The following is a 13,264-nucleotide window of genomic DNA, read 5'->3' as shown; positions in this document are numbered from 1 at the left end:
GTTTTCGTTGGGGAGCTGCACCCGAGTTTCAAGCAGTGATGCGGCTCTTTCCTTCCGCACGACGCTTGCAAAGGTGCGCAGGAAAGCAACGCGGAAGTCGTCCCAGGTTCGAAGCGTTGACTCGCGGTTCTCGAACCAAGTCCCTGCGGCGTCTTTCACGTAAAAATACACATGACGCAGCTTGTCGTCCGGGTCCCACTTATTGAGGGCTGCGACGCGGTCGTAAATGTCAAGCCAGCTTTCCGGGTCTTCGTAGGTCGATCCGCGGAAGGTAGGCGGCTCTCTGGGCTGGTTGACGACCACGGTTGCCGAAGACCTTGCTTCCGTCATCGTGGATGCCGGCTTCGTAGCAGCCTTTGTTTTCTTGTCCTTGTCGGGAAGCGGCAGGTATTTGGGCGGTAGTCCTTGTTGTCTTCGGCTCACTCGAACTACCGGGTCGGCGTCGTCCTCTTGGCGGCTTGGGCTTGGCTCACGGCTGGACGGGGGCGTACGGTACATGGACCGAGAAGCACCTCCACCAGATGTCACGCGGTTGTGACACACGCAGCACTTGAGAGCAAGCACACAGGAGTCAGGGCGATGTCGGGCGAACTGTTTATTGGGCGAACTTGTGCCCAGCAAAACAAGGCCAAACACAACTCACAGCAACAGCGGCGTGAACAGTCGTCGGTCGACGGAAAAAGACTGACTAGTGACGCACTGCGCCGGCTTTTTATACACGCGTCATATCGCGTTCTCGATTTATTTCTGGAGCTCCAGAAGTTACTAAAATGTGCGCGTCAAGCATGCAAAGTTTCAAGAATGATCCACACGGTTCCAGAGTGGCATGCAAGATAAACGCGGCCTGCGTTGCGCTTAACAGAATGTGATAACAATGCTCCCCGCAAACAATCACAACGAGCGCGCGTCTCACTGGAAAGTGATAGCGGCTTTCTTCGTAAACCAAAAGAACCACACGTGTCACACACGAGGTACATACATGAGGTACACGAACCACACACGAGGTACATACATGTACGTATGTATGTACCTCGCTACGGTTGTTGTATTTTTGCAATACCTGGTCTAAAAGATATTCAAATGTATCGATATGCTTACCTGCCTCTGCTAGCCACTGTATTTCATTTTCAGGCAACGCTAGCACTCAAGAGAATTGCCGAGTTTTGTACTGCCGAAGAACAGGACAACTCAACCCGTGATGGCAAGATATCAGTATCAGCCAAGAAAGGTAATGTTCTTGACTGATATTGAATTGACTGGTGGTTCACTGTAAGCAATAGCTTGCTAGTGTGCTCTGGTACGTCGCGCCACTTTTCGTAAGTCACAAGCACGCGTTTGTGTTCAATAGTTTACATTATCTATTAGCCAGTAAGCTCTCGAAAACCCCATTTGTTCAGCTGTTGCCAAATCATTGTGATAAGCTTCTTGCAAGTGCCACTTGTACTGCTTACGTGTGCATTAGTCGAGAGTTGCATATGTGCCTCGGTGTGTATTCTCCTTCATCTCGTCTAGGTTTCCCAACGCAAAATCGACTCACATGTTACCAGCACGCTCAATAATGAATCGGACTAATATTAGCCAAATTCTGAGCATCAGCCAGGGATATTTACAAGTCATCTGAACTGATTTAGCTTGAGATATAAGGCATCCGAAAAAGAAATGCATATTCTAGAACCGGTCAGATAGCAGCATTGAAGATAGATATGGAAGGTTGGCCTAGAACACATGGTAGTGACGCCAGTGAGGTTCTTGCAGAGGTTAAACTATAGTGGTGAAAACAGAAATAATGCTCGATAGTTTCGGTCACCGAGGCTGCTGCACGCCTTCCACGAAGTTCTGCAATAAAGTACATATTGAGGCATTGCCTAAACTCCGGCACAGACTTCCGTGGAACAGTAGATCCAATGCACGGAATATGCAAGCGGGGTGCTTTGAAGGCATCTACTTCACATCCTTTGCCTACACACGGCATGACACTGTGTGTGCACTTACCCTGACTGAAATATGCCGGCCCAAGAAATATTGACTTTCCGCTTAATATTTCTGTGACAACGGCTCAAGAGACCGTATCGGGTACATCAACTGGAAAGAGCCTGCGGCAGAACTCAGAAACAGGCACCAAATTAAAATTAACCAATGATTCTCTTGTTCCTCAATGTGAAATTTGAGCACAGATCTGTACATGATTTCGCAACCTGTTACCTATCGTGTATAATGTCTCGTGTGGTACATTGCAATCAGGCGAAGTCGGGCGTGGCTGCACCGTTGAATTTCCGATGGAGGCAGAAATGCTGTAGGCCCGTGTCCTCAGATTTAGGTGCACGTTAAAGAACCCCAAATGGTCGAACATTTTGAAGCCCTGCACTAAGGCGTCTCTCATAATCATATGGTGGTTTTGGGACGTGAAACCACACATATCAATCAATCATGTTTTCGGGGAAGACGGGCGAGGCACCCCGATGCTGTGCGCAGAAAGGGGCACCGCATCTGTTTTAATTAAAAAGAAAAAGAGATGCCTGCAAGTTCTTTGCAATCTAATCAATTTTTCCTGCCTTACACACAAGACAGATATCTGAAGTTCCCTGACTTTTATTTACGAGGATCGACCTTAACGTTTCAACTTTTCACCCTGACATGCTCAAATATAAAATTTTTTTCTTTGCCGCGAAGTAGGCCCACAAGTGGCCGCACCATCGACGCATTTTGTGGGTAGGTGGCTGGCGGCACGTATGCAGTAGTAAAGTATTCACGGATATAAGCAGGGCAGTGTAGGGCTAAGTAACGCACACACTTTAGTTGCCACCGCCTTCAGTTTGAGCTATACCGGTGCAATTTTGACTCCAACGCGTAGATCAGATTCGCTAAATGACACGATTATTTCGAGACATTGCCCATCCCAGTCTTCATACTAAATAAAAATGCGTCGTTTGAATCTGCGAGTGCTTTACAAAGCGACGCTTCGCTGTGAGCGGTTTGAGTCGATTGTTGTCGAATGAAGTGCATTGACTCCAGCCTCCTGGTGATATATAAGCTCGTTATTTCTACAATAATGCATGAAGACAGTAAAAAATGCCTATTACTTGTCAGTTAAACGTAATCTGCCAATAAATCAGCTGCTGGCCTGCGCTGAGAGACATGCTTTTGCACTATGCTTGATGCGTTTTTAGATGCGAACCATTTCCTGGCCGGTCTGAGAACTGGCTAACCTTTGTTTCCTTCCTCTTTCAATCCTCCCCCTCCTTCATTTCCTGGCGTACTTACTCCCTGTCGGTTCTTACGTGGGACACGCCTGCTACGCGCTATAGGCGCGTCCTGCAGGACAAAAATAAAGCTTTTCCATTCCATGCATGCACTATTGGCGTCGTTTCGTGTATTCATCTATCTAGCCACCTACGTCTGAGTGCTCTCGTGATCACACCTCAACTTGGGGTAAACCAAAACTAGTATACGAGAGTAAGATGGTTTAACGAATAAGATTTGGTGGTCACGACATGAACAATGTCACAGTCCTGTCACGCACGTCGTCAAACAATTCCCGCCATACACTTGATGGTGTAATCCCTAAATGTAAATACAGTTGATATGCGTAACATAGCATTCATATTTACTTGTTATGGCATTCAGGGGCAGTCAACGTGGAGAAATGTTCCTTTTCTTGGTCCCTTCCGGACGGTGGTACATCTGAAGCCCAACTTGAAGACGTCAGCCTGGAAGTAAAACCCGGGTCTTTGGTCGGCGTTGTCGGATTCGTAGGTAGCGGCAAATCCTCGCTGCTCTCTGCTATACTGGGTGATATGCACGTCATAGAAGGCAGAGTCACATCCACGGTAAGTCGGCAAGTAGTGCAGCGAGGGGCCTCCTCCAGTCTATTCTAATCCGTCGCACGAAATTCGAGCAGGTGTATGAGCTTAGCAGAGACCAATAGAGACATTTAATTGAATAAACTTTGCTGACTGAAGTGTGAGGCGACTTTGTTATGGAAGCAACCTCATTTTAAGACATGCCTTAGCGAGACACTGTGAAATAATTTTGCCACCCAGGGTTTTATACAATGCACTCAATCCCAACCCCTGGGCACCTCTGCGTAGCGCCTTACATGGAAGGAGCCTGTCTTAGGTGGTATTGAAGTATGAAGCTCTAATTGCACGACGTTATCAGTTTGGTGCGTATCATCATTGTTTGATGTGCCAAAGTACTTTTTCTTTGAATACATAGATGAACTCTCGTTCTAGGGCATGTAGATGACCATGGCACAGAAACACCGCCTGTTAGCATGAACATTGCGTGGTTCCGAAAGGCGGAGTTTACCTTTTATGTCTGGCATCATCCGTGTTAAGGATAGAGAAGTAACAGAGGAAGAGGGAAACACTACTCACCCAGCCGAGGAAGCTGGCGCGATACGCTTTGTATTGAGGTCTTATCAGTAAAATAGATAAAGTGTAATGACGAAGAAATGCGTGCATTTATTAGGTGCTGCCAATTTGCGAACACGCGCCTGTGGTCAAATCAGCCATAAAGGGGCTGAGAAACGAAAAAACGTTGCCACCCAATCATCTTTGCCGCACGCGAGTAACGAAAGGCAACACAATGTGGTTTTTATGGCGATTTTTTTTAATTGAAGGGCACGCGTGCAACCACCATTAAAACTTATACTTTACCTGCGGAGCAACCGATGTTGTCTGCGGAAAATATCTGACCACGCAGTAATGTTGTCAGGAGCACACTATATAATGTGGCTTGTATTGCCATGGTTGGAACACGTCCTTTTCTTCAGGACAATCAACGAGCTCGTCGAACATGGCGGAAGCCCTCACGGTTGCACTCACCATTATAACCAATGAACATCGTAGAACATATAAGCGCAATAGGCTTTAACAAGCGTGATGGGTTAGATACAGACAAAGGAGGAACACAGCCCTGACCGCATCTAACCCGTTGCGCTGTTAACTATTCTACCATGAACTTCTACCAACTTGCCCAATTCGCGAAAACGTATGAAGCTGAGAAGAGGTCTCACAACCTCACGGACTCTCAAATAAAGTGTCATTATTTCAATAACAGCCGTGTATCTGCGTGTCCATTCCGCCTCTTAACTGCAGCACTAGATCTGGAACATTGCTTCATGTTGTGCGCCGGATGTACTGCAGGAACGAGATAATGATAGAGCGAACAGTGCAGCTCGAGCTATTACTCACCGAGCGGCTGTCCTTCGTCCAGATACCTGTTTGCTACATATAGTTTAACCATATGGTGTAGTAGCGCAATTTTCACAGGGACGAAGAGGACAAGAACACACGACACTCGCTACACTCGCAACTAATTTTATTTCAGAAGCAGCACATCATATATAACCCATAACCCTAGCGACACAGAAAAGAACTACGAACATTGAATCATTGCCAACAGAAGCTTTTGCGCAGACTCAAGCGATAGTACATGGCAGTTACGCTTACACTTTAAGATGACGTAACTAAAAACAGCCCTGGGTAACATCAAAAAACAAAAAAATTTTGCGGGAATTCACACGTGTTTGAAACAAAATTTTGAAATGACAAGAAGGAGAGTATGACACGTGCAAACACTGATCTCAATTAAGTCCTTCGAGGTAGCTGGCTTCTCGGTTATTTAACGAAACCGATGACTGACTAATGCATCCTTTTTTTCTTTTTTTAATGTGAAAGGCTTCGACAATTTCTCTGGTTAGTTGGTTTTCATGACGGAAGACTACGGTTGTGTCACTGTACAGTGGTGAGCAGCCACACTGGGAACAGTGTCTCTTTATGTGAGAATGAATGTCAGTTCCTAATGATCGCTTGTGTTCTAAAACTCGGGTGTTCAAACAACGACCCGTCTCGCCGATGTATACCTTTCCACACGTTAGCGGCAAGCAATACACGACTGATAAGCTACACTTATGCGCACAAGATTGTTCATAACTTAAAAAACGTAGGTAATCGCTTTGGCCTAGAATTAGTTTTTTCGGCACCCAACAAGCTTAGTAAAATAAGTTCCAAACTAGACCGTAAAGTTTCCATAGCAGTAAACACTAATGCTGGTAGTTGTACGGTAAATCACACAACAAAGTTTGTTAAGTGTTGCCTATCAGTCGTGTATTGCTTGCCGCTAACGTGTGGAAAGGTATACATCGGCCAGACGGGTCGATGTTTGAACACCCGACTTTTAGAACACAAGCGATCATTAAGAACTGACATTCATTCTCACATAAAGAGACACTGTTCCCAGTGTGGCTGCTCACCACTGTTCAGTGACACGACCGTAGTCTTCCGTCATGGAAACCAACTAACCAGAGAAATTGTCGAAGCTTTCCACATTAAAAAAAGAAAAGAAGGATGCATTAGTCAGTCATCGGTTTCGTTAAGTGACCGAGAAGCCAGCTACCTCGAAGGACTTAATTGAGATCAGTGTTTGCATGTGTCATACTCTCCTTTTTGTCGTTTCAAAATTTTGTTTCAAACACGTGTGAATTCCCGCATTTTTTTTTTGATGTTACCCAGGGCTGTTTTTAGTTACGTCATCTTAAAGTGTAAGCGTAACTGCCATGTACTATCGCTTGAGTCTGCGCAAAAGCTTCTGTTGGCAATGATTCAATGTTCGTAGTTCTTTTCTGTGTCGCTAGGGTTATGGGTTATATATGATGTGCTGCTTCTGAAATAAAATTAGTTGCGAGTGTAGCGAGTGTCGTGTGTTCTTGTCCTCTTCGTCCTCGTGAAAATTGCGCTACTACACCATATGGTTAAATGATGTCTCACCAACTAGCCCAGCTTTCAACCCTACTGTGCTACATATAGGCTCTCTAAAATCCTCGAGATATCTTGGAGCGCGAACGTCGACAATGATGGGGATACTTCCCGCCCCACTCTCGGCAATGTGTAAAAGAAGCCTATTAGTGGCACCACCTGCATACGAATACATATCCGCACCTCCGTTTAAAACGTGCCATCCACCCAACCATATACGAGGTTTTTGCCCGTAGTGTAGAGGATTGCCAACACTTGCTCACATTACATGGGAATGTGAATTTAGGCCACCGAAAATCGACACGCCTCTGATTCCAGCTCGAAAATTCAAGACGGAGCAGTAGGACAGTGTCAGCGAAAAAAAAAAGGAGTGGAGTTCCTAGCCCTAGGCGTGGTGGGCTGCTGAGGCCAGTGGGAAACTGGGTCCCGCCCACCAGCTTTTAACCCTTCTTCCTGCTCTGTATTTTTGCCTTTAATAGACGTTTTTCTATTCTATTACATTTTATATTTATTGTAGGTAATACTGTGGTTTACACGGACGGTCGCTCACACTCCTTTAACACTACCTAATAAAAAGGAAGTTAGAGCCATGCTTATTAGCAGATTGTTCTGATCCATCTGCTTATGCCCATTATCGTCGCATGGTGTTGCAGGCTTTGTTTCAGTCCAGAAGCGTGGATTGCTGACAGCAATTAAAATGCAACCAGTCTGCCAAATACTTCGTAAAATTTGCTGCATTCACCGATCTAAGTGAAGTAGTTGCAGTAATTGTTCCACTATGGGCCGTAAAATATGTATATGACGGTCGGTGTGCCATAAATCTTATATACTACGATGTCAATAACGTGCTTCGCTTATAAAGAACGCTATTCAGTGCAAAAGGTAACAAATGCAGAGAATGCCTCATAAACGAGGCCGATTCGTACAACTATTTATTTCAACTACAGAGATGAAGCATGACGTTCATGGAGTAAGTATGCTGACTTAGCTTTAGACAGCACAATGCACGCGTCCTAACAAGTTAATGGTTGATATTCATTGACTGACTCATGTAAATTGACACTGGCGCAATTTTTCGCTTTGCATTTTCTGAAAGAATGCTTCCAATATCTCGCCTGCGGCAGCATTGTGTAAAGTCCAGCAGCATGTATCGTACGCTAATTTAACAAATAACCATGTTCTTTCGTACTATCATACAGTTTATTTTGCATAAAATGTATCTGCAGAAAATTATCTAAATTTTACCAAGTTCTTGTTGTAGCACTTAACCAATATTTGCTATACCTTTACAATAGCACGCTTCACAATACTTCGTTTTCTTCTCTTCAGGGCCGCATAGCATATGCTCCACAGCTGCCTGCCATTCACAACATGACCGTCAGGGACAATATTCTCTACGGCAACGCATTAGACATGGACTTCTACCACCGTGTTATCCGAAGCTGCCAGCTCACAAATGACTTCAACAGCCTGGCTGCTGCGGATATGACTGAAGTTGGCGAAAAGGTACACTTTGGCTGTTTAATCATACCTGTGTTTTATAGAAGCTGATAAAGCAGAAGAGTTGGGAAATAGATCGTGGGCTCAGTGAATATATTCAATACCTTTGAGTGCTGGTAAGCAAGTATTACTTGACAAACGTGTCCACAATATATTTCAGGGAGGTTTTATTCGCAGCTTGCCCAAATTTATGAAATTTTATTCTCTGAACAAGCATTTTCTACCCTTTTTTGATTAGGTGGTTGGAGTTTTTTCCCGTGTGTTTTGGGGCGCACTAACCTACGCGCCCAACTTTACAGCCTCACAGAAGCAGCTGTTGCTTCGTTCATGCAGTTTTTCGCAAAGAAGGTGTCATTACTGGCGATAAAAGTTATTTTAATTTCCCCCTTCTTTTATAATACTGCACGTCCTTCTCATGCCTGCAACTTCAATACAGTTCTTAAGTTCAACAGTTCAACACTTCAACTTGAATACAGTAATTCCAAAGCTGATACATACTGATTTTAGGGTACTAAACCTGAAAAACGAGCTCCCTAATGACAGGAGTTTCTGTGCTATGTGTTACTGCGTGGCAGCCAGCTCGCAGAAAGAAGGAGTAGAAATTTACTTCATGTGGAAGAGGTAGGAGAGAAGCCCGGACACTGCTGGTCTATAGACTTGTCGTTTTTTTGTCCATGTTTGGGTGCCCTTTAATGTGAATATTGTCTTGGCGTTTTGCCACACGAATATGCTAAATTTAGTAGACCAAGGCGAGTGGTTTTCCTAGTCCAGGATGCCATAGTTCTGAGCTGACAGTTTGGTCCTGTTCACCAGACGTCGCTGGTATACAAGGCTTGACGTCGTCAGCTGGACTGTTCGATGTTTGGTCCAGTGACACATGGCAGTGCAGGGTTGTTTGCACACCTATTCCCTATGATATAGTAGAGTTCATTCGGTGCAGTGAGAATTTACCGTCGTTTCGGTGACATGCGGGGCACATAGCACGCGAAAGGGCATAGCGAGGGAGTGTGCCTGTCGAAAGCTTCCGGAATAACACTGTCTTCTTTTGGGAGTTTGGGGGGGCGTAGATAAATTAGTTCTTTTCATCAGCTTGTAGTTCTAAGTTTGCCTGCATATCTTGTTTTTGTGATGGCGAAACGTATAAAAAACATAAGGAATCCCTCTCTCACAATAATTTGTGCAACACGAAAGTGAAATGTGTCCTCACAGAGGCAGTTAGACGTTTATTGCGCATTGTTTCGCCACAAGAGCGAAATAATGAATGATACAGCAAAAAAACTGTAATGCCACGTGAAAAGTGGCAAGAAGCTCAAAACTTGCAGCGCGCAGCTCAAGCTGGAATAACGCATAAAATAAGCATACAGAGGACGAGCACGAACTAACAACTGTCACAGGTTGGCACTTAAACCACGTTGCTCAAACAGAAGGACGCACGAAACGAACGCACAAGTACACACGGGACGAGCGCGAACAACTGTTGCAATAGTCGCTTCGTGTGTAACCAGTGCGCTCCTTTCGTAACCGTGGCCTCTGCAAAGAGCGAAGCACTCCTTAACCACTGTAGCTTCAAAGCAAACTTGCGGTGAGAGCACAAGACGTACAAAGCGCCGCCGTCAAGAGATAAGCGCGTGAAGGAGCGAACCCGCCCTGTGGAGGTGCACGGTGCGCGCGAATCGCAGTGGGCGGGGCGACGACCTTTAGAGCGCGTCCTCCGTGCCACTTTCGCGCCATCTTGCTAGTGGTGACAAGAAAACGCGCAGAAATCACCGAGCTCTGAGGACCGCCGGTGGTATAAAACCGGTAATGTTATTTGAGGAGAAAGCGAAAATTTGTGCGTATCGATTTTCATTATTCTCACTTGAAGGTACTTGTAGCAACAAATTCCTGAAGTACAGGTATTTTGTGCGGTTCGCCGTGGTTGGAATATTTTCCTTCACATTCTCTAAATAGGGGAGAGAAGGAATTTCTTCATAAGATCAGATGTCATTCTTGAAAAATTGATTTGCTGCACAAGCTTGAAGGAAAACAAGGGGGACAGGAAAGAGCGCAGACTACCGACTGTTTATTGTCGAAGCCAATATATACGCCTGCTACGCTGCGCTTCCACGATGCGCTCAAAACCAAAGATGCCGCAAACAAAGCCGTCCCAAAACAAATGAATTCAAAAATGTGCAACCACAACGACAAATGCGAAAAATGGCAAAATACAAAAGTGATACCCACCACAATCTAAACTGCGCATTCCCAAGGTGTGCGCTTTTATTTATACTAAAACTTATCTTTTATTATTTCTTGCACCAAGCATCAACAAAGGCGTGAAAATACGAAAACGTACTCTAGAGACTTTTGTTTAAAAACCCTTCAAATAGCGCTTAGCACCGAATAAAACAATAAAATAACAATTTTATATTTACTCCAAGCAGCCCCAAGTGAGCAAACCCGAAGAAGCAGTACGCCGAGAGAGCCCAAAAAATATAACAAACATAAAACCTTACAGAACATTACGTAGCGTCACATGGGAAATAAAACAGGAACACTCATGAACAAAACAAAAGAAAAATGGAAGAGAACACAATGCAACACGTTACCCACAACATTACACATGACCATGTAGGAAGACCATTTCCCTGTCCGAAAGTGAAATAGAAGGCATGCTTATGCACTTGTCGTTAAATTGCCTGATAAAGTATGCTTCGATAATTTCCCTTTCGGTCTTTTCACGTGCCCTAGTCATGACTGACACATTCTCAAACTGGGGGGTGTAACCGCATGTCCTACAGTGGAAATCTAAATGACCACCATTTTTTCCTTTTACGGCCAGACTACTCCCGCAAGCGTTCGTTGAGGCAACGCCCCGTCTGCCCTATGTACACCCTCCCACACGAGAAATTGATCAGATATACAACAGCAAATACACACCTAATGAACACGTTCGCATGCTTTTTGTGCATTTTGCCTTCTTTTGTTGAGTCATTATTTAACAGATCTGACCTAACTTTGTAGGCACTGAAAACACTACATCAACAGCGTACCTATTAGCCACCTTTTTTTTACATTGTGGGAAACGCTATGTAAGTGCGGCATAACATAAATAGGCCTCCTCTCCCTTCCTTCGACGCTTGGACCCCCGCCCTTGTATTTTTTAAGAAGGCTTTCGCAAGCACTAGCTGAAATCTGTGCCGGGTATCCAGCCACGCCCAGACGAGCTACCTGATTCTCGAAGCTTTCAAATATCAGATGAGGGCAAGACTTGTCGAGGGCTGCCGCACAAGCTGACTTTCATATTTTCACGCCTTTGTTGACGCTTGGTGCAATAAATAATAAAAGATAAGATTTAGGTTAAATAAAAGCGCACACCTTGGGAATACGCAGTTTAGATTGTGGTGGGTATCACTTGTATTTTGCCATTTTTCGCATTTGTCATTGTGGTGGCAGTCACTTTTGAATTGATTTGTTTTGGGACGGCTTTGTTTGCGGCATCTTTGGTTTTGTGTGAAACGTGGAAGCGCAGCGTAGCATGCGTATATACTGGCTTCAAGAAACGACAATAAACAGTTGGTAGTCAGCGCTCTTACCTGTTTCCTTTGTTTTCCTTCAAGCTTGTGCAGCAATAAAATTTTTCAAGTATGAACCAACTATAGTCTGCAAAAAAGTATTGCATCAGATGTCACTTGTTCTTTGATGGGAATAAATTCCGTGATTAAGAAGTCCACAACTTTTTACTTAGGTGTGCTCAAACTCATAAATAGCGAAATTAGTGGCAAAGGGTATGCTGGCATGTATATTTGTTTTTATGGCACACTTTTTCTCACAAAAACCACCCTCAAAACCATGGTACTGGCTCCAATGCTGAGACCCACAGTAAAATTAATCAAAATCGGAAATTATAACCTGGACTGAGCGCCCGATATTATCTGAATACGCCTTCTAGCGAAATTTCCAGTTTACGAAGCACTTACAGAATAAATGATTCGTTCGTTCGTTCGTTCGTTCGTTCGTTCGTTTATTTGTTCGTTCGTTTTTTCGCTCGTTCAATACTTACACCATGTTATAATCAGCTGGTATTACATGACCTGGGCCGCTTCGCTGTCCCAATTCCTTGCCTTCGCAAACTGGCTCTGGAAAGGCCAGTTACGGTCGTGGGATCAAACATGGCCGCGGCCTTTCGTCACTTGGGAAGACCGTTAATAGGGCTCCCGGCCCATGTACTCACCTGCTATTCAAGTTGGCAACACGGATGTTTCGTAAACTTTAGAGAGGGGGGCAGCAAGGTGGCCGATGTACAGAAAGATGTAAGCGACACTAAAGAGTTCTACTTGTGACATATGTCGCTATGCGATGACAAGGATAAAAATTGAGAAGTGCTATAGCTTGTCAGTGGCGGGAGTACATTAGATTGGTTTACAATGCCTGAAAAAATAATGCGTTGTTGCTCAACAACACGAGTGTAAGCCGTAACATTTCTGGTGGAGTTTGTAAGGGGTAAATATTAACTGCAGGCTAGACCCTTGCGCAGATTTATGAAACAATAGTGTAACATGCACGTTCTGGTACAGTATTTTCAAATATTGTGCCCTTGAAAAGAATTTTATTTTTTGAATAGGTGGTCACTAAATTAATCACTGATGAAATATTATGGCAGAAGGTTCTAAAGGGGGAAAAACTATGACCCTCCTTCTCTATATGGTCTATTGCAAAGAGTTGTGAAATAATGAAATATTTATTGTCATTCGTCTTGCATCGCAGGGAACCAATCTCAGTGGTGGCCAAAAGCAGCGCATATCCATCGCCAGAGCAGTGTACAGCGACAGTGACGTGTACCTCCTGGACGACCCACTCAGTGCTTTGGACCCCATCGTGGCTAGCCACGTCTTCAGGGATGTTATCGGCAAAAGAGGCCTACTCAGGCATAAGGCAAGCAGCGTAGAAAGGCATACACCTGCACTCTGTGAATTACTGAGGCGAAAGCTTTTTTTTTAATGAGTTAAAAAGTGTGGCATTGGTGT

At 44.5% G+C, this 13,264-nt stretch overlaps 1 protein-coding gene across 1 annotated transcript in view; it reads left to right on the top strand.

Moving 5' to 3' along the window:
* LOC119164659 (ATP-binding cassette sub-family C member 2) overlaps positions 1-13,264 on the top strand; it is a 179,008-nt gene that overhangs the window by 101,962 nt on the left and 63,782 nt on the right. Inside the window, exons 13-16 of the mRNA XM_075874522.1 lie at positions 1,132-1,228; positions 3,625-3,827; positions 8,088-8,264; positions 13,005-13,172. Coding sequence (XP_075730637.1) covers positions 1,132-1,228; positions 3,625-3,827; positions 8,088-8,264; positions 13,005-13,172 — 645 coding nt within the window. The remainder of the gene's footprint in view (positions 1-1,131; positions 1,229-3,624; positions 3,828-8,087; positions 8,265-13,004; positions 13,173-13,264) is intronic.

Source organism: Rhipicephalus microplus, chromosome 9, assembly GCF_043290135.1.
Source record: "Rhipicephalus microplus isolate Deutch F79 chromosome 9, USDA_Rmic, whole genome shotgun sequence".
Taxonomy (NCBI): domain Eukaryota; kingdom Metazoa; phylum Arthropoda; class Arachnida; order Ixodida; family Ixodidae; genus Rhipicephalus; species Rhipicephalus microplus.
Note: the sequence above shows the minus strand (reverse complement) of the source record. Positions and strands in the feature narration are given on the sequence as shown.